Source organism: Brachyhypopomus gauderio, chromosome 16 (genome assembly GCF_052324685.1).
Source record: "Brachyhypopomus gauderio isolate BG-103 chromosome 16, BGAUD_0.2, whole genome shotgun sequence".
Lineage (NCBI taxonomy): Eukaryota > Metazoa > Chordata > Actinopteri > Gymnotiformes > Hypopomidae > Brachyhypopomus > Brachyhypopomus gauderio.
The window spans coordinates 19,579,583-19,605,293 of NC_135226.1; the positions used below are offsets into that span (position 1 = coordinate 19,579,583).

The following is a 25,711-nucleotide window of genomic DNA, read 5'->3' on the forward strand; positions in this document are numbered from 1 at the left end:
TTTGGTGGAACCAAACAGGACATTAATAGTAACAGGATTGGTCAGTGGACTAATGTGTCCTCGACAGGCCTGATACTGCAGCTTTCACATAAGCTCAATTCAGAGGCTCCTCAGGGCTTCTATAGTTTGAAGGTCAACATTGATAATAGGCTGACTGAACATAGATTTAAAGTGAAAAAATACGGTAAGTACAGCACTGGTTCAGTAGCGTTGTTGGTGTTTATGTAATTGATGGTTGATCTATGTAATTTCATTAATTTCATGCATTTGCCTTCCAGTTTTACCAAAGTTTGAGGTTACAGTAAAAGCACCAGAACGTCAAAGTGTTGGTGAGGAGGAACTGAAACTAGAGGTTTGTGGAAAGTAAGTGACTATGTCAAACCCTCCACACACACACACACACACACACACACACACATCTGAAGTGTACTGTTATGTATCTGCAATTTTTACTGTACATTTTTAAAAGGTACACTTATGGACAACCAGTTTCTGGCAAAGCACAGGTGCAAGTGTGCCGGTCATTGTGGAGTTACAGTAATTATGAGGGTGTCGCTATGATTTCACCATGTCTTACTGAACCAGTGGAGGTGTGTAAGTCATAATGCATTGAATGTCATTTTTCTTTTATTAATTAAATATTTAGTATTTATAATATAATTTTTATATTTATTCTGTTTGTTTGGTGTATTTTCCTATAGCCTAGTAGGATTGTATTAATTAAATATTTAGTATTTATAATATAATTTTATATTTACTTTGTTTGGTGTATTTTCCTATAGCTCAGTAGGACTGTATTAATTAAATATTTAGTATTTATAATATAATTTTTATATTTACTCTGTTTGTTTGGTGTATTTTCCTATAGCTCAGTAGGACTGGTTGTGCCTTTCTGACCTTCAACATATCAACTTTCATGAATCCTGAAATGGAAAATAATTTACAGGATACCCTTCGTATTACAGCCACAGTGACAGAGGAAGGCACAGGTGAGCCATCATCACATCACTGAGTGAAACATTCACCTTATGTTGAAATATACAGTAGGTTCCACCCAGTTCATGCTAGTTCAGATCCTGCCAATACCAGACCATCTGTTGCTGGGACTCAGTGGCGGATGCTGGTCTTTCAAGGAGGGGAAGCTCAATTTCGGCCTACATCATAAAATGTGTCGGTTTATTTATACGTAAATTCTACCCTCCATTCCTTTTCAGCAGCACCCGCTGGACAGAAACTGCGATAGAAGTCAGTCTCCAAACACAAGCAGCTACAACAAAAACCACCAGAAATAGAAGTTCAATTTGTCGCTAGTGGTTTTTAATGAAGAAAATGCCGCTAAGAGAATTAGGAAAATCTCCGGTTCAACTCAGAACAGAATGAAAATTAAAAAAAAATTATAATTAAATGCTCCCGCGGAGGTTTACACCAAAAGATCACTGATTCGCTCATTTCGCTGTCAATCAAAAAGGGATTCAGCCTCAGACAGATCATCCAATCGTCATGCAGAAGCTGAGCGTCCAGGCCAGCCGAGGCCAGCCCACTGCCCCATAGACCCCCAGAGATGCTGAGCGTCCGATGGGCGGGACAAAGCCCAGCATTTATCCAATGGCTCGTCTCGTTTCGCTGCACTCTTTGCTTTGCTATTGAACTCTGTAGACGCTCAGCGTCCACACCGTTTAAAGCACTGTGAAACTGCGGGACTGAGTGAGAGGAAAGCCGCGTCGTTACCAGTGAAAAAAAGCTGATTCTGAACAAAAGTTGAGCGAGTTGTAGCGCATATTTAGTCAATGACATGTACACACAACAGTATATGTTTGATCACTTATTTTTTTACATTTTAGGGGAAGCTGAGCTTCCCTTGCAGTCTTAGAGCAATCACCACTGCTGGGACTCCAGGAGAGTGTAAGGCTGGAAACATACTTGCTGTTTGCCCATGCGTTCGCGTAGACAACGTTCGCGTACGCGTCGCGTTAACTATTGGAGGACGTGCAAGACCTACGCGCCAAACCGACGCAGGATACGCGAAGCAGCCATGATGCGTACGCGAACGCGTAGTTAACAGCAAGTATATCTTAGCCTTAACTGGTCTGTTCTCTGGGTGGGAGTGTTGGCCCTGATCTGGGCATCTGTTAGTGCACGTCTACATAATGGTGTAGTTACTACACTCCTACAATAATGCTTAGTGCTCCTGTGACACTGTGGAAAAGACACATTGTCTGGCATCATGTCTCTGGGAGGAAGTATTTCAGATGTTGTTCCCTCAGCCCTCCTCTCTCTGTTGTATACTGTTCTTCATATAAGAGGGGAACTGCTATTTTATGCCAGGTGCCATCCTACATGAGAATTGATGAAACTGGAGGAAAATTGGATACATTGGTTATAATTCTACAGAAGAATCAATAGTGCTTAACAACTTGCATTGTTCTTAATTTTTTTCTAGAAACTACAATGGAAAAGTCTGAAAATGTACAGCTCAGTTTTCAAATTGGTAAAGTTGAGTTTCTCGATTTACCAAAAACCTTTGAACGTGGGACAGTTGTAAAGGGAAAGGTAGGATGCTTTCAACTTTCCATTATATCCCTTCTACTGACTAATATTTACCATGAAATTTACATTCTGATACCAGAATTTGAAAACAATTGTTTTCTTCACTGGTTAACAGATCAAAGTTACAAACTTCAGTGGAAGATTGATTCCCAACAAGAAAGTCTATCTTTTGACTGGTGAAAGGTGGTCATCAAAACTACTTCTTAATCTCACTACAGACATTAATGGAATAGCAAGCTTCTCAATTAATGCACCTAATGAACCTGAAACACAGATGAAACTCTGGGTATGTAAAAATAAGTTCTCACTACAATTTGAGATCAACAGAATGCATTTTCCTGCACTGAGACATATTCTTGTTCCATTGTGATCTAGGCAAGTGTCCTTCCAGAAATCCAACATAACACGTATAAAACACCCCATTTTACAACCGGTGAAGCCAACATACAACTGTTACAACCTGCTACACCTTACAGTCCAGTATATAGTGAAATGTTAATTGAAAGTCTAAATGAACCAATAATATGTGGTTCAGAAGTTTTCATAACTATTAAGTACTTTATTCTTGGGGAAAGCACTGAGACCTTCAGCACTGATATTGTATACATGGTGAGTACAAGCAAAAATATTGTATATAATGAAACACTGACCACTGGATTTATTCTATCCCAACAGCAATAAATAAATGTGTGTTGTCCTCTGTCACAGGTCTTATCTAAAGGAGCTATAGTCCAACATGGGTATGAGAAAGTAGAAGTGAAAAACTCCAGCAGGTTGACAGAGGGAAAACTCTCATTTAAACTGTCTGTTGGATCTGAGCTGGCTCCTGTAGTGCAGGTTCTGGCATACGGTGTCCTACCCAGTGAGAACATCATTGCTGCCAGCAAAAATTTTGATGTAGAAAAATGTTTCAAAAACAAGGTAAACCATTTTGTGTTCTTGAGTTTCAAAGTCATTTAGTTTAGTGTCTCTAAAACGTTAAACTGTCTGAACTTTGTTCCACTGTGGTCTTCCGTCAGGTCTCCCTGCAGTTCTCTCCATCCAGAGCAGTTCCTGGGGAGGAGAACTCTGTCCAGCTCTCAGCTCTGCCTGGGTCTCTGTGTGCCCTCTGTGCGGTGGATCAGAGTGTGTTTCTCATGGAGTCTGGAGATCGCCTCAACACTGACAAGGTGAAGTTAAGATTTACTGAAAATTCAGCACTTACAAGTTACTGTTGTCTTAACAATTCAAACTCGTGGTTTCCCATTTCAAAAAGCGGGGTCAGAATAAGTGAAGGTTAGGTGCTATGGTAACATACGCAGTGGACCTAACTTGCTATGTTGCAGCAAAGGTGTCAAAAGTAGGGATGCACCGAAAATTCGGCCACCGAAAATTTTCGGCCGAAATGGCTTAAATTTGCATTTTCGGTTTTCGGCCGAAATACTTTCATCACCGAAACAACACGGCCGAAACAATGTGCTGTGATGACGCAAGCAAAAATCGCCACCTGCACGTGCTTATTTGGATAAATGCTAGCAAAAGTTTTCCAGTGATGGCGCCAAGGCAAAAGGACATTACACCAAAAATTATGGAACTCGTTGCCTTAGACCAGGGGTCGGCAACCCAAAATGTTGAAGGAGCCATATTGGACCAAAAAAACAAAAAACAAATATGTCTGGAGCCGCAAAAAATTAAAAGCCTTATATAAGCCTTATAATGAAGGCAACACATGCTGTATGTATCTATATTAGCCTACCATCAAAATGACTAAGTTAGCTACAAATACGTAATGAGCATTCATGATTAAATGTTTATTCTCCCTGCAGTGTGTTCTGTAGAGAACGACGCACCACGTGACTGCTCTGTTGTAGGATGCCGCCTCAAGTTTAACTTCATTACAATAAATGAATTATGTTTCATTGATTTGATGAAATTAAGGAAATTCAATAAATCAGGGTTGCCAACTTTTCAAGATCACTTGGAATGAGATTTGAACCTGGAGGTGGTGGCGAACGTAAATTGTTACCGGGCGGGGTGTATAATGGACATAAATTAAGTATTATATCGCGATTGATCGATATCCAGTGGTTGGCGCCAGAGCGAACTAGTAACTCATTGAATCATATATGTGGATCAGAGGTAAATAAACTAGATTTTCTTCGGCGTGAGAAATCGGATGTGTGGCGTGTGAGTGTGTGAAGACAGTCAAATGCGTGTGTCTCACGCTCAATGCGTGAGAGTTGGCAACCCTGATAAATAAATTTGATTTTTGATGTTATTTTTATTTTTACGATTCGACAAAACAACAAAATGGAACGTGCATAACATGCCCCTTATTTGGGCACTAAACAACCAGTTTAATGTGACTTCTGTTTTCGGACATCACTGGTCAGCTTCTCAACATCGTGCATGTAAGATGTAACTTTAATCTTGACGCAGGATTGCAAACTCTCATCTGTGAGGCGGGTGCGATATTTTGATTTGATGTAGTTCATGTTTGAAAATATCTGTTCGCACAGGCATGTTGATCCAAAGATGGATAATACCCCAAATGCATGTCTTCGTGTTCCAATAATTGTCAGGAAGAGCATTCATGTGTCATAGACAAGTTTCTCGGATGTTGGGAGGCTTTCAATTTCGCTCCATTTGTGGCTTTGGCCAAGTTGAGCTTTCTGGCGAGTGACGTCTTCAAGCTCGCCGCCGGTGTGTTTACAACAGCCACCTGCCTCATCCTGCCCTGCTAATAGAAACGTGTGTCGCAGGCTACGACGCAAATCTTCGTTGACATAAATGTTGATTTAGTTTCATTTATTCTACACATTCTTACAGCATTGGAAAACGTTAGGAATGTTGGTGTCATGTTTGTCTCCTACAAAAACTATATTAAAACAAAAAATATATTTCTCTCCCCCATCTTTTTACATTTTCAAACATTTTTGAAAAAGCTCCAGTGAGCCGCTAGGGCAGCGCCAATGAGCCGCATGCGGCTCTAGAGCCGCGGGTTGCCGACCCCTGCCTTAAGGCTAAGATATACTTGCTGTTAACTACGCGTTCGCGTACGCATCATGGCTGCTTCGCGTATCCTGCGTCGGTTTGGCGCGTAGGTCTGGCACGTCCTCCAATAGTTAACGCGACGCGTACGCGAACGTTGTCTACGCGAACGCATGGGCAAACAGCAAGTATGTTTCCAGCCTTAGACGATCAGCCGTTCTCTGTCGTAGGGATTTCGTAGGCTAATAGACAGGCATGATAATCTGTCACCTTTCGGCGAAATTTGCCGTTTTGAAGTTGAAAATTGTGACCTACGTGAATCGTGTAGATCCGATGAGTTTTTTGTTTGGGGGGGGGGGGGGTCGGGAGATTATATTTTAATTATCATATTGACTTAATTAGCAAACAGAGCACTTCCGAAATTGGCTATTTCAATGACAGTGGCCAGCAGTTTCTGCCCAGAACCTTCATAGAGGCCAAATTGCGTTTCAATCATACGAACGTTCTTCATTCATGTTATTCATTTACTGCTAAGCGGGACGAGAAGCAGGACCTAGTGCTACACCGCGGACAAGTCAGAAGAGCGTACATTTACCACTACATTTACCACGTCGTACATTTTTAATTGGGTGGATTTAATTGGGTTATTAATGGTTTCAATCGTTTTCATATTTTGCGGTAAAACAAAGTTACTGCCGTTCGCTACAGCGTTGAACACTGTCAGATCTAACCACAAGCTCTTGTGATAATAGGCCCATCTATCTACCTATTTAAGTTCGCATCAACCCCGTGTAGTTAACGGTGACATAAAATAAGAAACAAGATTTTTTTCTAGTGTGTCTGTAGTTGTAACTGGTGAACCCAGGGACGTGTGAGGATCACATTCGCACCAGGGCTGAAAAGGTTGAAGATGAAGTTGTAAACTCTAGATGAAGTCTACCCTGTGCTTTAGCTCATGTTAGAAAATAAAAACACGTGAACCTGGTATTTTTACAATAATTTTCGCCGCTGATGTATGCATTGGTTCATTGGTTCATTAAGGTTTTGACTGAGCCATCCGGAAAGGCGAAAGCGGCTTCTTGCGTTTACGGATTGCGTTTACATTGAATCCATTGACATGACAGTCAAAAAAAAATTTTTTTAATGGATTTTACTATATTTTACGGAGCCCGTAAGGTGACATCATGTAAAAAATAAATAAATAACGCGTGGCCACGACTTATTAACGCGTGGGAACGAGATACTAACGTCGCCTTTCACACGCGGCAACAAAGTTTATTTTTTCACAGCAAAGCAAGCAGATCCCAGGGATGTTCGCGAACTGACTGCCCAAGGAAGGTAAACCTGGCTTTATATAAAGTAATACTTAATTATCTTGTTCGCACGCGTTAGTAAGTCGTTCGCATGTGCTAGTAAGTCGTGGCCACGCGTTATTATATTTTTTACATGACGTCACCTTACGAGCTCCGTAATATTTGGCATCACCTGTCGCTGTATCCCCGTACACCAGCAGTCACCCCCAACCCACCCCCACCCCCCCCACCCCCCCCCCCCCCCCCCCCCCCGTCGCAGTATACCCATGACGTCACATGTCAACGCCCCGTCGCCGTATCCCCATGACGTCACATGCCCCGCCCCCCGGTCTTCTCACCTTTTTAACCCCTGACCCATTTTCATGCCTGAATAGAGCACATTGAGCCCCGTTATGTTTTGCCGAGCAGACGACATTTCTCAGAAGTGTGTTTACCTGAGCTGTTTAATGTTGTTGCAACTCACGTCACGTTTTTATGAGAGAATTTATATTTATCTTTCAGGCCAGTCAGTTATAATTAAATTTAACTCGTATAAAATACATATATTTATCCTCTCAGATAAAAACGGTCTGCAAGCGAGTTTAATTTAATTAGTGGTCGGCCGTTGTCAGCGGTATCGCCGTTAACGGCCCACCACTAATTTTACTTTATAATATGCATTACTGTAATGTCAGTGCTAAATAAATATTTTCAAATCAAATTTTGTAGTTGATTTATTCTTTGAATAGCAATGCCTTGATTTTAGTGAGGTTAGCCATAAATCCAATGTTACTAATAATTGGCATAATGTATTTCGGTGTTTCGGTTTTCGGCTTTCGGCCTTGGTTTCCTCATTTTCGGTTTTCGGTTTCGGCTAAGAATTTTCATTTCGGTGCATCCCTAGTCAAAAGTATTCATGTACATTACTCAGGTAGGAGGTAAAAATATTTCTGTAGAGGTTGAAGGATCAACTCAAGCTTTTTACTCAAGTGTAAAAATACTGGTTTCAAAACTACTTATAAATGTAAAATGAATGCAAGGGGAAAATGCCATTAAGGACAAAAGTTTAGGCCATGCCACAGGGCCTATAGTGCACTACCCCACCTCCCTCAAAAACATTTTTCTAAAAGCCATAATGGATTTAATGTTATTTTAAAGTGTTAATGTTGAAAAATTAGGGACTACACTTCCTGTTTCATATAAGCCATTTGAAATTGAATGCATTTTAGTACAATGCAAATACAGGTATAACGCAGCTCGCGCTGTGGAGCAAGTAGGCGGACACACGTACTGAGGAGAGCGAGATTTAACAAGGGGAATTCCACACTCGAAGTGAAAATCACAGGAAGGGGTCAAAACGAGAGAGCCATCCAGGTGAGACAAATACATAGGCATGACGAAACAGAATGCTAACGAAACTAGGCAGGGTAACACAGAACAAAGTGCAAAACAACGGAGAAGCAAAATACTACAATGGCAGCGATAACAGAACACAGAACCACAAAACAACTGACAACTGGCTAGAGAAACACAGGGACTATAAATACACGGAACTAAACTACACACAGATGAAGACAATGACGACACGGGCGTGGCAGACAGAGGGGAACTATGGTTACAGACAAGCAGGGAACTAGGGTTGTCGCGGTGAAAGAATTTCCCCTGCGGTTATTTATGGTGGCTCAACACCGCGATATGCGGTATGATGCGATATGCGTCATTTGTCGTCTAAAATCTTAATTTTAGAGCTATATAATTGTTTTATTGTTTTTATTGTAAAGGGGTTCTTATTGTTTTTAAATGGCAAAGAAGACACAGTTTTAAGAGCAGTTAAATATGTGTTTATTGTCAAATAGAGAACACAGAAGTCAAATGAGATGCAGTAAGAACCCATGCTCTTTCGCTTTCTTAAAAGTGTAGGGTAAATATTTTAAACGAGATTTTAAACACAAAAAGAGAATTTAATAAATAAATCAATAAAACGAAATCTTTCCTTAACCAGAAGAATAAAGTCTCAGCTTAAAGTTGTCACGTCCCTGTTGCGCGCTAAGAAAACCAACATATTCACCTTATGTGGTTTCAGTGAGGAGCGGAAAGGGCTAACAATATTCCCGGCAGTACTACAAACTCGCTCTGATGGTGTGCTTGTTGCACAAATGCACATGTACTTGCGGGCGAGTTTGGAGAGCAGAGGAAATCTAGCCTCATTGACGCGCCACCAGGTGAGTGGATCTGCGTGGATTTGGCTTGAACCCGAAATGCTCCCAAACCGGCAAAGTCGCGTTTTGTTTTTTGACCAGAGCATCTTCCGTAGTTTCCATCTTTGAAAAAAGGAGACGGATTGTTGATCAGCCGCACCGGATGATAACAGGGGGTTGATGGGAAAATTACTTTAACTCTTGCACAGGCACTTTCCCCTCGCATGGGAAAAAACACCAATATTGCGGTTGTTGCGGTTAATTCCCGTACATTGCGATTTTCTCGTCAATAACGTGGTATTGCTATACTGTGGTTATTGCGACAGCCCTACAGGGAACAACACAAACACGAGGAGCAGGGAAACCGCAGGGGGGCGTAGCCCTATGTGACAACAGGAGGTCCTCGGGGTATGTCAGTCCCTAGTTATGATGTTTCGTGGTTACGACACATCTCCCATTTACTGTATAAAGCCTTGTTTCGACTTAAGTGGTTTTGCATCGTAAACGTCATAACGCAAACCTTTTATTACTGTTTATTATTCCTGTTTCATTTCATTAACATATTTTATATGTGTTTTTTGATAACTACTGTGTTAGGATAGGTGCTAGGATAGGATAAGGGCTTACAGTATGTTATTTACGTACAATATGTACATATGTTCCGACTTGCATCGAAAATCAGTTTATGACACGATGTAGGAACGGATCAACGTCGTAAGTTGAGGACTCCTTGTATATTAAAGAACCATATTGTCGTAGTGGCGAGGGAGAGGAAGCTGAGAGAGTGATGCACCACACAAAACATTTATTAACATGACGTCAAATTGTAACTCCGCGTTCACAGAGCGAACACACGCTGTGAAGAGTGAGATTTAATAGGAACAAATACAGAGTCATAATCCTTTAAATCATTCTGGGATTATGCCCAGAGAGAGTTGCAGGGTTGCCAACTCTCACGCATTGAGTGCGAGACACACGCATTTGACCATTTTCACACGCTCTCACTCTAGTTTATTTACCTCTGATCCACATCTATGATTCAATGAGTTACTAGTTCGCCCCCAACCCAATCCCTCCTAATTCGACAACTTAGACACTAAACAAGGAACACTGGAGAACAATCACAAGGGGCAGTATACAACAGAGAACACTAGACAGGTATGACTAGGAAGTAAACAGAAGCACATGGAAAAAAAAAACTTGACAGACAGGATGGAGGCAGGGCCTGACGTGATGGACAGATGTGGGGTGGTGACAGACACAGTTTTTAAATACACACATTAATGAGGGGAATACGAGATAGAAGGTAGGGTAACAGAGGGAGTGGTAGTAACAGCAGTGCCAATAAATACACAACAAAACACAGCCGCACACACTACCAAGGGCTCCTATATGGTGTGTGTGTGTGTGTGTGTGTGTGTGTGTGTGTGTGTGTGTGTGTGCCATACTGTTACACATATGTGTACTACTGAGCATTAACATGTGTTTCATGGAGCAGGAGATATGATGACTAGTATTGTAATGGTGCAATAAGTCAAACTTCAGAGGTATGTTATCAATAACCTTTATTATCAATAACCTTTATTGGAATGTAAATGTACATGCAAGCTTGGTTGCAGGAATCTGCGAGGGTAGCAGATGTAAGACAACAAATCTGGACAAGAAAATTGGTGTACTCAGGGCAGGCTTAGTAACATTTACCCTTGTATGGTTGTCTATATACAGTAAACATCAGTGATGATTAATCCAAGTTATTCATCAAAAAATTACTCAATCCTAATTGCAAACTTCCTGATTCCTGCTTCGTACTACGCTCAGTTCTATAACTAATGGCAGCAATGTTAAATATAACTGCAACAAAGAGTTACCAATCGGCTTTGTTCAGCTGCAAAAGCAGCTGGTTGTCAAAGTTCTTTAAACCAATACATGCTTATCTTGGTCTGAAGATCAGCCCTGCAACCCTAAAAACAGGATGCTGAGGCCGAGAGTGCCGTTTTAAGCTTAAGTGACAGTTGGCACATTGCTGGGAAGGACTTCAGCATCTCTGCTGTGTCTCCTGGGCACCCCAGGTACACATCCAAACAGCAGGTCTTCTTCAAGGATGAAAATAAGTCCTGTTCTTCAGATGATTGGGAGGCCTCACGGACGTGATTCTCAGCCTGACAGTCCAAGTGGCTTCTGACATACAGTACAAGGGTTGCCTGGTCTTCCTGGCTACCAACGTCCTCGCTTGTGTTTAGTTGGCACATTTTGCTCTAATTTTCTTGAGTATTTGTACTTTGTACAAATGTATTTGTACTTGACCTAAACTGGATCGCCGCAAGCATTATGGCACGAAGAGGTGGATGCAAATGCTAAGAGAAGCGAGATTCCTTAAAGGGCATTCAGAAATCAGGGTGATATAAACAGGCTTGGGTCATACCAGTAAAGGAGTCCAAAACGGGTTATATACGGAACCAATAATGAACAGCATGAACAAGCAAACAAAGGGTATAAATAGAACCACTAAACAAGCTACACATGAAACTAATGATGAGGTTAACGGGGTTACAAAACACGAGAAATTGCGAATGACAGAACACGTACATGGCTAAATAAACAAAACATACATGATTGACAGGTGGGGGGTATTATTAAATAATAATAATAATAAATGGTAAATAATAAGTTCCTGTTTGGGATTTGGGATTTTAAAGGATTTTATCCTGCACTGGTCTGTTGATGTGCAATAAATATCAAAAGTTAAACACCTTTCTGATCTACTCATTTCAACTGACTGTGAAAACTGCTTTTTCAAAAAAAATCTTTATTCATTGGCATATAACTTTTTTTTTTTACTATAATGCAAATAGTTACTTTCCCTGGTAATGAGTTACTTTTATTATAGAGTAATTCAGTTACTAACTTAGTTACTTTTTTGAACAAGTAGTGAGTAACTATAACTGTCACGGAACAGCTCCGGACCCTTCCCTGTGGGCGTGTCATTATGTCGTCTGCGTGCAGTTATGTCCATGTTTGTACTTCCGTGGGTGTGGGTTGTTTGTGAGCGTGTTCGTTTGTTACACCTGTGCCTTGTCTCGAGGTCACGTGGGTCTGTGTAACTCACCTATTTAATGTGCGTTCGCGCAGTGTGGTGTGCTCGTCTTTGTCTAAAGCTACGTGTCAGCGTGAGTGAGTGTTTGTGTGCTACTTGCGCTCCGCACCAAGCTATTTCGTGTTGTGTCCAATAAATGTTGATTGTGCACCGTAATCGTCATGGTGTCTGCCTCCCGCACCCAACGTTACAATAACTAATTACTTTCTTAAAGTAACGTTCCCAACACTGGTATTACAAATAATTACAAAGCAATTAAAATAAAGGTTGATAGTAAAATATAATGTCTCATGTTAATAATGTGTCATACAAATGAGTTAAGTGAATGTTTATTATGAAACAAATGGTCAGTGATGTCCTATAATAATGACAATTTAAATTCTACTACTTTAGGTCTTTAATTTGTTGCCAGTGACATCAGTATCAGATTACCCCTACGGTGTTGAAGATGAGCAGGACTGCTTGCATGTGCGCCCCCGACGCCAGACTCGAGATGATCATGTTTACAATACCTTAAAGGTAACCCTGAGTGCTTGTGGTGTAATTAGATTCATATGAATGCTAATACACTAGTGTTGTGTCTTGAGATTATTATATACTTACCAGCAGATGGCGCCCGTGCATCTAGATAAAAAAATTGCAGCGTACGTTTGGAGAATAATAGTAGTACAGTGGAGTTCAGCGTTGTCCTGTCTGATTGCTCGTGACTGAAAATTACTTACTTACTACAATACCACAACTAGATAACAGGAAAATCAATAAAAGCATTTTCTTAAATGTTTGAATGGGTTTGTATTAAAGTGAATTTAAATAATTAGAAACCTTAATGATCACATACATAAGTGTTGTGACAATGTACATTTGATCATGACTTATTATCACTTGACAGAGTGTGGGCATAAAGGTGGCAAGTAATTTGGCAATTAGACAACCACAATGTTTGATGTTCAGAGGCATGCAGTATCATCGTGGCTATCACTACGGTAATTCAGTTTTTTTTTCTAGGGGTGGGCATAGATAAATTTTTTAAATCTAGATTAATCTCTAGATTGCTGCTGAAATCTTGAAATTAATCTAGATTAATCTATATTAAAATGGCTCATATGCGTGCTACCCAAGTAATGACTAAAAGTCAGTTTTTGCGATAGGGTTTCTTAATACGGGGGTGCATTAGACCAGGGGCTCATCTCCTGTTTCCAAAATGCATCAATGACTGCTTGAGGAAGCTGTTCTACTTTGATACTTGAAGAAAAAAAACATGCTCAATAAAATGTAGGCTACTCGTGTTCAACGGTTTATTCAGTTAAACATGAATTTGTAAGCCTATACTGTACATTAAAAGGGGTTGATAACATGTTTATTCAGCTAAACATGATATTTGAAATGTAAGCCAACATTTAGTACATTTAACCTCACGGACGTAATTTGGGGGGGACTTTTTCAAAAGCCGGTTTTGGTCCTCTGCAGTTTTAATGGTTAAAAAGAAATATTTAAATAGCGACGAATCTAGCGCTAGGACCATGCAGAAAATGACCGCTCCGAGCTCCGCTCCGGTAACACTTTACGTTCCTAAAAATGAATTTTCCATGAAGCAAACCTGGCGACTTCGTGACTGCATCCATGTAAACACACGTGTGATTTGTAATTCACAGGTTTGAAAACTCGTTCTCGCCCCTACTGTGCAATTTGGTTAGGAATACAGCCGAGCTAAACTATCAAGTTGAAAGTCATCATAGTTTGCTTACCCATTTTGACCCAGTTCCCAACCCAACTTTAAGAATAGATTAACGGCGATAATTTTTATATCGCCCGATAAAAGTATTAAATTAACGAACGCCGTTAACGGCCCACCACTATTTTTTTCATACAATTTTCAGAAATTATTTTGTAGTAAATATTGACAGTAACCATAGTAATTTCAGCCATAGTGCCTTGTGTGTTAGTCTTCTACCAAATGTCAACTTTGGTCAAAACTTGAGTTCTTGAGTCTGCAGCATATTCTCCTGATCCAGTGAATAGAGGCAAGGATGAATTGAACATAATTAATTTCATTTTTGCTCTTTTAAAGTCCATCTGTCCTGTGTTTGTGAATGAGGTCTGGAGTGTCCCTGGAATTTTACCCTTAGAGTAATTCACATGGGGAGAACCCCATCAACGCTTGTGCCCCATCTCACATAGAATATAACAGAGGTCGTATCAAATAATGTCAGTTCCTACCACCATCATGTATGAACGAATGACATTTATTGAGCACCTTTCAAAATACCCAAGGTCGTATTACCATTAACACACACAGTTTTTCAGTCCAGTCACATGGCGGTGAGAAGCAGCAGTTGCCTGGTTTGAGCATTGTCTCTTCCAAAGTTGAAACCTGTGCTACAGGCTTGCACAAGTGATGAAGGGCCTCTGTTTAAAACATCATGTTTCTCTGAAAAACTTGTGTACTTCATTTCAGTTTTGAAACATATGTAGGTAAATCCAATTTCAGTTACTCTGCTCATGTAGCCTGATCTATGACTCATAGTTGAAGTGTGACTATTTTCGTGCTTGCAACATAAAATTTCTTCTAGTATTTGATACCATGAAATAAGCTGATGGTAACAGATGAGACCACATTTATAGAACCCAGAATGGATATGGAAACGATAAACTAATCTTAAAACTCTAAACTTAAAAGGTAAACTTTCATAGATTATAGATTCAGGGCCCACAATTTCAATTATTTATTTTGTGACAACTCGTTACTTTATTCGGTTACACTTTAGTAAACCAACTCCAGATTTTACCTAAATAAGTCACACAAAAACACTATGAAGCACTGCAACAGTCTTCCAGAATGTTTTAGATGACTATGATTGCTTCTGCTGAGGATCTGTATGGAGATGCAGATTTCATGATGCAACAAAGAAGAGCTGGCAGCATGCGTCAAGGAAATCTGGGCTTCCATAACTCCCAGGCAATGCCACAGACTGATTGCCTCAGTGCCACGTCGCAACGAGGCAGTGATTAAAGCAAAAGGAATGAAATATTGAAGATTGACATGTCACGTAGGTCTCCCCTCTGATGCTGTCACTCCGATTGTCCTGCCCATGTGTTAGTGTTTTCCTTACCTGTTTATCCCGCCCGGTCTCCATGGTTTCCCTCTGTTTGTCACACCCCTTCCTCAGCGTTTCCACCTGTGTCTTGTTTCCTTTTATTGTTTCGACACCGCCGGCGGGACCGCAAACAAAGACGAGGGTGTCGGAGCGGCGCGCTAACGCGGCTTAGGAAGCAGCCAAACAAACCACCGCTTCCAAGTATTTTCTTATCAAATGCAAGGTCGCTAGCAAATAAACTGGATGAGTGGAAATTATGGATCTCAACTGACAAGATGATCAGTGAATGCTGCGTTCTGATGATCACAGAGACTGGGAGGTTTTCCATCACCAAGACCTGGAGACCCATACTACAGCAGTCCTAGACTACATTAGATTCTGCACTGACAACATCACTAGGAAAAAATGCATAAGGATTTATCCAAATAGGAAACCCTGGATGACGAGGGAGGTCCAGAGACTACTGAAAGCCCAAAATTCTGCTTTCAGGTCAGGCAACAATACATTCTACAGCACTGCTAGAGCAAAACTTAAAAGAGGCATCCGACAAGCAAAGGCAGCATACAGGAAGAGGATGGAGGATCATCTGGAAAGCAACAACACCAGACAAATGTGGCAAGGCATTCAGAACATCACCAGCTACATATCCAGCAGTTCCTCAGCCACTCATGGAGATGCTTCTCTGGCAGAGGAGCTAAACCTCTTTTTTTGCACGCTTCGAAGTGACTCCAACTGCAGCTCCACCTCAGCCACCTGACCACAACAGCTTTACATTCACAGTGGACGAGCGTGAAGTGAGGCAAGTGATGAGGAAGGTCAACCCAAAGAAAGCTGCAGGACCGGATGGGGTGGCTGGACGGGTGCTGAAAGACTGTGCGGATCAACTGGCTGGAACCTTCACCAGGATATTCAACCAGTCCCTGACCCAAGACACCATCCCTTCCTGCCTGAAATCCTCCATTATTGTTCCGCTTCCAAAAAAATCATAAACGGACAGTCTGAATGACTTCCGCCCTGTTGCACTAACATCTGTTATCATGAAGTGCTTCGAGAAGCTGGTGTGGAGTCATGTCATTGCCTGTCTGCCAGCCAACCTGGACCCTCTTCAATTTGCCTACAAAACAAAGAGATCCACAGAGGACGCCGTGACGACAACACTGCACGCTGCGCTGACCCACTTGGAACAGCTAGGGAGTTACGCCAGACTTTTTGTGAATTTCAGCTCGGCCTTTAACACCATCCTCCCACATAGACTGGTATCCAAGCTGTCATATCTAGGACTCCCATCACAGATATGCAACTGGATACTGGACTTCCTGTCAGGTCGCTCCCAGAGCGTCAGATTGGGTCCTCACATCTCCACGGCTCTCATTCTCAACACAGGGACACAGCAGGGCTGTGTGCTTAGCCCTCTCCTCTACACCCTCTATACATATGACTGCGTCGCTGCGATGCTACTGCGTCGTTTGCAGATGATACCACGGTGGTCGGGCTCATCTCGGACAGGGAGGACGAGCAGGCCTACAGGAATGAGGTGGTGCAGCTGTCAGAGTGGTGCAAAATTAATAACCTGCTCCTTAACCCTCAAAAAACAAAGGAAATAATCATTGACTTCAGGAAGGGAAAAGTGGACATGGCCTGGTGGTAGGGAACTGGTCTTGTGACCGGAGGGTCGTGGGTTCGATCCCCAGACCTGAGGCCATGACTGAGGTGCCCCTGAGCAAGGCCCTTAACCCTCAATTGCTCACTTGTATTTTTAAGGGCAGTCATGGCCTGGAGGTTAGGGAACTGGTCTTGTGACCGGAGGGTCGTGGGTTCGATTCCCAGACAGGCCATGACTGAGGTGCCCTTGAGCAAGGCACCTAACCCCAACTGCTCCCCGGGCGCCGGGCTAGGGCTGCCCACCGCTCTGGGTACGTGTGATCCACAGCCCCCTAGTAATCACTAGTGTGTGTGTGTGTGTGTGTGTTCTGACTGCACAGATGGGTTAAAAGCGGAGGACAAATTTCGATTGGGGTGTAAAAATCACAATTGACAAAATATGGCACATTTCATTTCATTTTATTTCATTTCATTTCACATCCAGCCACCCATTATTGATGGGACCAGTGTGGAGAGGGTACCAGTGTTCAGGTTCCTGGGCATCGAGATGGAGGATAATTTGACCTGGAGTGCGAACACCAGAGAGCTGCTAAAGAAGGCACAGCAGAGATTGTATTATCTGAGAATACTTAGGAAGAACCACCTTCCCAAAAAATTACTCTGTGCCTTCTATCACAGCTCTATAGAGCGCATACTCACAGATTGACTGTGTGTGTGGTATGGCAGCTGCACAGCACAAGAAAAGAAAGCGCTCCACAGAGTCATCAGGTCAGCAGAGAATACAATTGGCTGCAATCTCCCAACTCTAGACCAAATCTATACATCTGGATGCCGCCAAAAAGCCATAGACATTGTACAGGACTCATCACATCCTGGACACTGTCTCTTCCAAATACTGCTATCTCATTTAATTTTTTTCTGAAGTAGTTTGGGCAGATTTTGCCACAGTATTCAAATTTTTTGAAATCATGTTTTTGTGGACATTATGAGCTGGAAGCCCAAATTATGTAAAAATAAACGAATAAATTCTCAAGACACGAGTGCAACATGTAATGATAATGAGACAAAAGATGATATGTGATTTGAATAACACAGACGAACATATACAGGTAAAGAAAAACACACGGACATAAGCATATGCAGACACAAACAAACCTATACATGAACACAGACAAGCCCGAGGGACAAGACCATGGACCATGACAACTGCATTATGGGGATTTTTTTTCGCTCTATAAGAGAAAAAATTTATTTCAACTATATTATACATTATATACTAATTGCTTTTGGTCTTACTGATTTCAGGAATAATGAGGGGAGGAATAGCTGTTCCCATGGCACTAAATGAAGTCAATTTTAGAGTCACTTCTGGAGTTTCTGGTTCAGCACCTGTTGAAACAGTTCGCAAGTTCTTCCCAGAAACATGGATATGGCAACTTGCTGAAGTTGGGTTCGTAAATTAATTTGTGGTGTTCATTTACCTTTGAGTATTGACATATGTCTGCTGTGGTTCTCATTTTGGTATGTGCACCAGACTTTATGTTTTCAATATCTTATATTTTGCGTGTCCTGTAAGTTCACATATGGCACATTGAAATACACTCAACACAATGTCATGATTGTGATTTTCTTATTCAACAGGGACTCTGGATCAGCACAGATTCCCATCACTGTCCCAGACACCATCACCACTTGGGAGACGGAGGTTTTCTGCGTGTCCCCTAAGGGTCTGGGACTCGCTCCTCCTGCTGAGCTCACTGTCTTCCAGCCCTTCTTCCTGGAACTCACACTACCCTACTCCATCATCCGGGGAGAGGTCTTTGAGCTCAAGGCCACGGTCTTCAACTACCTCCCCAGATGTATTATGGTACTGAAAGGTCATGAATGAGATCTTTAACAGTCTTTCATCAACTGATATGTACAGCAAACCAATCCCCTGTGCTTCACATACAGGTTAAAGTGACCCCAGCCCCTTCCACACACTACACACTGAAAGCCTCCTCTGATGATCAGTATTCATCCTGTTTGTGTGCAAGTGGTAGGAAGACCTTCAAATGGACTCTGGTTCCATCTGTGCTTGGTGAGTTCCTAATCCACAACATCTGACATAATTACACGTCTTATATGACATGTTGTTTGAAATGGTAACAAACATTTCCACATTATGTTACAGGAGTCATGAATGTGACTGTCAGTGCAGAGGCTGAACAGTCTCAGACTGTGTGTGACAATGAGGTTGTCAGCGTCCCAGAGAGAGGCCGTATTGATACAGTCACACGAAGCCTGATTGTACAGGTTGGTCTCTGGAAAATGCCTACCAGAAAATATGTCTATAGGGTTTGCACACTGTTGGTTATTATTGTTGTGACTTCATACGATATATTTTCTATTTAGGCTGAAGGAAGTGAAAAGATGAAGAGCCACAGCTGGCTGCTGTGTCCACAGGGTTAGTGTGACACACTGAACCACTGATTTACATCCTTACTGTTCTCACTGATGATTTAGTTTTAAGGGATGTATGTACTATGTTGTTAAAGATGGAGCTGACTTCTATCCTCTGGTTCACAGGGAACAGTGTTTCAGAGGAGCTGGAACTGAGTGTCCCTGAAGATGTAATAGAGGGATCAGCAAAGGTTTCTGTTTCAGTGCTTGGTAAGACACATAAAATAAATGAAGTTGCTGATTAACACCAGAATTCGATGACACCATAATACAAATATTCTTTCTCTTGACTTTGTATTGTGGGAAGAACGTAAACTAACCAAACCATTAGCCATGGCAGCAGTCAGTGATATCGTTACAAGGTGTCTCGCCACCTTCCCCTCTCTCTCTTTCTCATTCTAGTCACTTATTCGAGTCTCTATCTCCTGCGCTGTTCCCTGGCCCATCTCAAGTTTTCCTCCATCAGTTTTACTTCCTATCCGTTATACATTTGTTTTGGGAAGGGTTTTGTTTGTTGCTGCGTTTTGCCTGCTGCCAGTAACTTCCCCTGGCATTTTCTTCCGCATCTTTTGTGTTGCCTTTGTAATTTTTCTCCCCTCTCTCTACAGGTGAGTTTTGTATTGTACGCGTTGAGTTTTCCTCGTTGTTGTGTGTTCTATTTTCTCCCGAGTGTTCCCGGTTGAGTTTCATTTTACGCGTTGAGTTTTCTGCGTCATTATTGCGTTGGTGTTTTTGCCACTGTGCGTGTTTTTGATTTACTCACACGCTGACTAATTCCACCACTGCTTATTGTGTCAGTTTGAGCCGGCACTTGGGTCCGCCTCTCTCTATACTCGAGTTTATACTCGTGGTGAGTATGTCACCATTGCCACCGTGTTACAGATAAATATAATCCCAGAAAAACATAAACATCTGAGAGGACATGCAGTACAAATTGGCAGTACTTTGTAAAAAAAACAAAAAGGATATAATAATAATAATAATAATATTATTAATAATAATAATCAGTATTTCTGTTTGGTCTGCAGGAGACATCCTGGGTCGTGCGCTAAAGAACCTGGACGGACTGCTCAGGATGCCATACGGCTGTGGAGAACAAAACATTGCTGTCCTCTCTCCCAATATCTACATTCTGCAGTACCTGGAGAACACTGGGCAGCTCACTGCAGCGATCCGTGAGAGGGCTACTGAGTTCCTCAAGAGCGGTGAGAGAACGTCTTCATGAAGGGGCTGTTCATGGGCCACTAGACCTCCAGAATAGACTCTAGATTAAATGACCAGGATAAAAACCATTTCCCTTTACCCAGGATACCAGAGGCAGCTCAACTACAAGCATTACAGTGGTGCATACAGCACATTTGGCAGAGGAGAAGGAAATACATGGTGAGACGTTCCTACAGTTCAGAAAGACATTTAGTGTTTGTTGATTGTTTCAAGACTTATTTTACAAAGTCACTTTTGAACATGATGCAAAAATACTTCCCGCAGGTTAACTGCTTTTGTCTTGAGGACCTTTGGCCAAGCACAACGTTACATCTTTATTGATCCCCAAAATATTAATAGTGCAAAGAATTGGCTGATAGGTAATCAGAGACAAGATGGTTGTTTTATGAAACAAGGGAGACTGTTCAACAACAGAATGAAGGTATGGGATTCGGTATTAGGACATAGTGCATACTATGAGCTTCCTGGTAAAATTCCGTTGTGTATGAGTAACATTCCAGTGTTTTGTAGGGTGGCGTAAGTGATAACGTGACCATGACTGCATACATCACTGCATCAATGCTTGAACTGGGAGCCACAGTCGCGGTAAGGGAATAAATAATCCAATATAAATTACAATTCTGTATTGAAGTGGAACTCAGCATTTATAGGGAGGCTGGTCAAAGTTTTAATGATAATTAATGGTAACAGCTAGAGGGCACTGAATGTGCTCATTAAGCTTAAGGTCTCTGTGCTGCTGCACTTCACATCATAGTGCGAAAAGGTCATATTATCGAAACTTTACAAGACACACTGATCATAAGAACGACAGGGATTTAACATAATTCTTTGAGTGTGGAGAATGTCCTTCTCAGCGTCAGTAAACCAGGAGCACAAAATCAGTAATTCGTAAGTGTGCTGTTAAATCATCACCTCCTTTGGAAATAGTGGGAATTTAAAAACCTAGATGTTGATTTTTAATTCCATGAGGTTCTTACGTAATGTTTTAAAGAGAAAATTTGAAATCACTGTATATTCTTTAATCTAAATGATATTTTGTTTGCAGGATCCTGCTGTGAGTGGAGGATTGAGATGCTTAAAGTCCACTGTTGGTAACCTGCCAAACACCTACACCACTGCCCTGCTGGCCTACACGTTCAGTCTGGCTGGAGAGAGTGACGCTCGAGATCAGTTACTGAAAGAGCTGCACAGTGTTGCCATTACAGGAGGTTTGTGGTGAATTATGTCTGTTGTTACAGGAGGTGTGTAGTGAATTATGTCTGTTGTTACAGGAGGTGTGTGGTGAATTATGTCTGTTGTTACAGGAGGTGTGTGGTGAATTACGTCTGTCATTACAGGAGGTGTGGGCTGAATTATGTCTGTCATTACAGGATGTGTAGGATGAATTATGTCTGTCGTTACAGGAGGTGTGGGGTGAATTATGTCTGTCGTTACAGGAGGTGTGGGGTGAATTATATCTGTCGTTACAGGAGGTGTGGGGTGAATTATGTCTGTCGTTACAGGAGGTGTGGGGTGAATTATGTCTGTTGTTACAGGAGGTGTGGGGTGAATTATATCTGTCGTTGCAGGAGGTGTGGGGTGAATTATGTCTGTTGTTGCAGGAGGTGTCGGGTGAATTATGTCTGTCGTTACAGGAGGTGTGGGGTGAATTATGTCTGTTGTTACAGGAGGTGTGGGGTGAATTATATCTGTCGTTGCAGGAGGTGTGGGGTGAATTATGTCTGTCGTTACAGGACGTGTGGGGTGAATTATGTCTGTTGTTACAGGAGGTGTGGGGTGAATTATGTCTTTTGTTCAAGAGTCTTTTTCAGTAGTGTTGATTTTGTTCAACAGAAGCTCTCAACTTTCAAGTTGTTTATATATTTATTTATGCATCTACTTATTTTTAAGTGATCTGTAATTAAATATGTGGTTGTTTCTATAAATAGTCTGATGTAGCTGAGGCTCAGTTAACTCTTAACTCTGTTTTACCAAATTGATTAAGCATTTAACTTATTAGTTTCTGTAGACAAATGTGCATTCAACATTGAAGAAAAAGTGTTGAGAAAAATGTAAGTTTAAAGAAATGTTAAACTATGCAGCCTTAAATGCGGGGTTGATGACTTTATTCTTTGTTAAAATCTTTTATCAGGCCAGGCCTAGAGTCATTTGACATTTGCTTTAATTTAGGAAATTTAGGTTTTTGCACTATATTCTTAATCATGGGGTTATGTATTTTCTAATGTCTAAGCACGCTTGCTTGTGTAACTAATTATTTCTTGTACACATTTAATTCCAGACGGTCGTCTTCACTGGTCTCAGTCAGCGTTCGATGACTCAGACTCCTTATCAGTGGAGATCAGTTCATACGTGCTGCTCGCTGTTCTCACTACAAATCAGCTCTCTGCTGCTGACCTGGGCTACGCCAACAGGATCGTCAGCTGGCTGGTGAAGCAGCAGAATCCATACGGAGGCTTCTCCTCCACCCAGGTATGAAATACAGGGCTCCATCACACTCTTTATTTACAATCGATGTTGCGTTGTAAATGTGTAAGTGCTGGTTGTTGTTGTGTTTGGATCAGGACACGGTGGTGGCCCTCCAGGCTCTGGCTCTGTACTCCACCAAAGTGTTCAGCCCAGACGGCTCCAGCACAGTTACAGTGCAGTCAGCAGGTGGAGAAAAACACCAGTTTGATGTCCACCAGAACAACAAGTTATTGTACCAGGAGAGACCTCTGCAGGATGTTCCTGGCAAATACAGCATTGAAGTTAAAGGATCCACCTGTGTGTCTGTGCAGGTCAGTGTGTCTGTCTTTCCTGGTCCCACTATGAGGATTTAAATCGTAGTATGTCAAGCAGATTATTTTTTTCAAACTAGCTCCTCAAATGAGCAATTGCAAATAATAGATTCTTGCTGATAAAACATCTAGAACAAAACCATACATCTAAAACTTTCCTATATAAGTGAAATCGAAGCTCATATACCTCAGATGAATATTTTCAAATTCATATTTCAAAATGACTTTTCAAAAATGATTTTTTGGGTCTTGTAATCTATTAATTATTAAAACCTAATTGGTTGAACACAATGCAGTATTATTGGGCACATTAACTGGTTAGTAAAGATCCAAGTAACAATGTTAAACATTGAATAATAAAAAATGTCAGGGATTCTAAATATTGCTGTTGTCACTGTGTGGGTAACTGTAGGTGACCTCTCTGACCCCATCTTACAGATGGCCCTTTTCTACAACATCCCCACACCTACTGAAACCAGCACACTGAGCATCACGGCTAAGGCTGAGGGAAACTGCACAAAATCATTTGGACACATTCTCTTCATAAAGTTCACTGTATTGTAAGGATGGATTTGTAGTTTTGATTAATGGGAGTGAACTGGACATTCCTATTCGTTTTTCAGTTTTGTAATCATCTCTAGACGGACATCGTAGCCAGCGGGGGTCACAAACAGGACGAAATTTGTTTAGCCCTCAGTGTTCGTGACCGGTGCAAGAAGAACACATGGGTGTCAGGAAAGAGTTCTACAGTTTAATAAGGAAGATATCTAGTTAACTAACTGCTGGGCAGACACAGATAATAGAAGGAACAAAATGTCAGAATGTTAAAATTGAGGGTCACAGACAGTAAGTCATGATTTCCCTTACAGTGTTCTGATGATATATTCTCTAATTCGCTCTCTATTCTGTGATGACGCTGATAATGAAATTCAGTGTTATTTGGCCACAACTTAAATTAGTAATTAGATCTTCCCCTTCAGATATAACGGGACATTACCCAGCACCAACATGATCATAGTGGATTTAAAGATCTTATCCGGGTTCACAGCTGATCCCACTGGAGTAAGTGGCAGTGATGTTGCATACATATATTAAAATATCTCCTGTATTTAAGTGTTTCCAAGTGTAAATAACAGCAAAGAATAATTCAAGGTTTTTTTTTCTCAGCTACAATATAGCCCACTTCTGGAACGGGTTGATTCCAAAGATGACCATGTTATCATGTATTTAAAAGAGGTAAGAAAAAAACAAACACTGGTCCCAGTCATTGTGTATTTATATTCAGTAATTTAATATATTTGACAAGGGCAGATTGAAGAAGATTCTTGCATATCTCCTCTGACATATATGAATAATTACAATGAGCAAATCAAGAACCTATAAAAGGAACCCAGGTACGGTGTTTTAATGTTGAATTTCTGGTCTGTGAAACAGGTTCCAAGGGACATTCCAATCAATTATTACTTACACATAAAGCAGGTGCTCCCAGTGAAGAACCTCAAGCCTGCTGTGATCAAAGTTTATGATTACTACCAAACAAGTGAGATGCAGACATGATAATGGTACTTTGAAGTTGCTGTACATTTGCTTTGCTTGAATTTCTGTAACTGTATTATTGATTTTGATTCAGATGACCAGTCTGAGACGGAATACACCTCCCCCTGCGCATAAACCGTCAAATCTGCAACTTGTACAAGACACAGAAACAGCAAGGATATTTGCTGTCGAGTTTAATATGGATAAATGAGTGCAACATTTTTTTTTACAACAATAAATGTCAAAGCAATGTTCCAAGTGGTTTTATTTTCTCTAGTTGTAAAAGGCAGTTTTTACTGTGTATGCACACTCTCCCTCACCCTCACTTCTAAAACCATCTGATATGATAATTCCACTCATTTAACTACTTAACGGTAGAAAAAAACAGTGTATAAAATGCTGTCATTTTCAGTTTTCTGCCCAGTTGTTACCAATTACAAATGGGACCAATTGCGACAACTTCCTGTTGTTATTACTGTCACTTCAGTAGACACTGTAGAGCCCCCAAGGCTGCCTGTTCTCTGACCTGACCATTATGACTCTGGTCTGCCTAATCGCTAGGAGGAAACCCCGTCCGCTTCAGTGCAGTCTGAAGCAGCTCAGTCATGTCTCAGCAGCGTCAGACCAGACACAGCAAATCCCCCGGGGGGTGTGGGAAAATGGGATTCTCCATTAGATAGGCAAGTTATTACCGTTATTTTTCATCTTGCTGCCTATTGTCATGAGAACTTTATAGAAAACTTTAACACAGACTGAAGAAACAATAAACTAAGCCACTAAAGGGAACTTGGGGAAACAAACACAGGCTACCGACCAGGTACACAAATGCTAACACTACTTAACAAGAAACCATTGTGTGAAATAAGCACAAACCAGAATTGGCAAAGAACAAAAAAAAAAACCGTATAAAACGTTCATTCGCCTGGACACGGAC

General features: G+C 41.3%; 1 protein-coding gene across 1 annotated transcript; it reads left to right on the plus strand.

The window, feature by feature from the left end:
• Positions 1 to 290: 290 nt before the first annotated feature.
• LOC143477876 (alpha-2-macroglobulin-like) lies at positions 291 to 25,002 on the plus strand. Its single transcript, XM_076976728.1, has 28 exons — positions 291 to 363; positions 470 to 590; positions 869 to 989; positions 2,441 to 2,550; positions 2,663 to 2,833; positions 2,923 to 3,156; positions 3,256 to 3,468; positions 3,567 to 3,716; positions 12,495 to 12,620; positions 12,991 to 13,084; positions 18,104 to 18,248; positions 18,440 to 18,665; positions 18,752 to 18,878; positions 18,972 to 19,093; positions 19,193 to 19,244; positions 19,367 to 19,450; positions 20,269 to 20,445; positions 20,548 to 20,623; positions 20,729 to 20,885; positions 20,975 to 21,049; positions 21,510 to 21,672; positions 22,743 to 22,933; positions 23,026 to 23,241; positions 23,680 to 23,801; positions 24,222 to 24,303; positions 24,409 to 24,477; positions 24,676 to 24,781; positions 24,872 to 25,002. The coding sequence occupies exons 2-28, from the start codon at positions 558 to 560 to the stop codon at positions 24,910 to 24,912; spliced, it is 3,483 nt and encodes a 1,160-aa protein (XP_076832843.1). The 5' UTR covers positions 291 to 363; positions 470 to 557; the 3' UTR covers positions 24,913 to 25,002.
• The last annotated feature ends 709 nt before the right edge of the window (positions 25,003 to 25,711 follow it).

Bases quoted from the DNA above. Each gene is read 5' to 3' on its own strand.
- LOC143477876 (XM_076976728.1), top strand. From the start codon at position 558: ATGATTTCACCATGTCTTACTGAACCAGTGGAG. The intron at 13,085-18,103 runs GTAATTCAGTTT...TACTGATTTCAG, and splicing joins TCATCGTGGCTATCACTACG to GAATAATGAGGGGAGGAATA. The intron at 23,242-23,679 runs GTCAGTGTGTCT...CCCATCTTACAG, and splicing joins CCACCTGTGTGTCTGTGCAG to ATGGCCCTTTTCTACAACAT.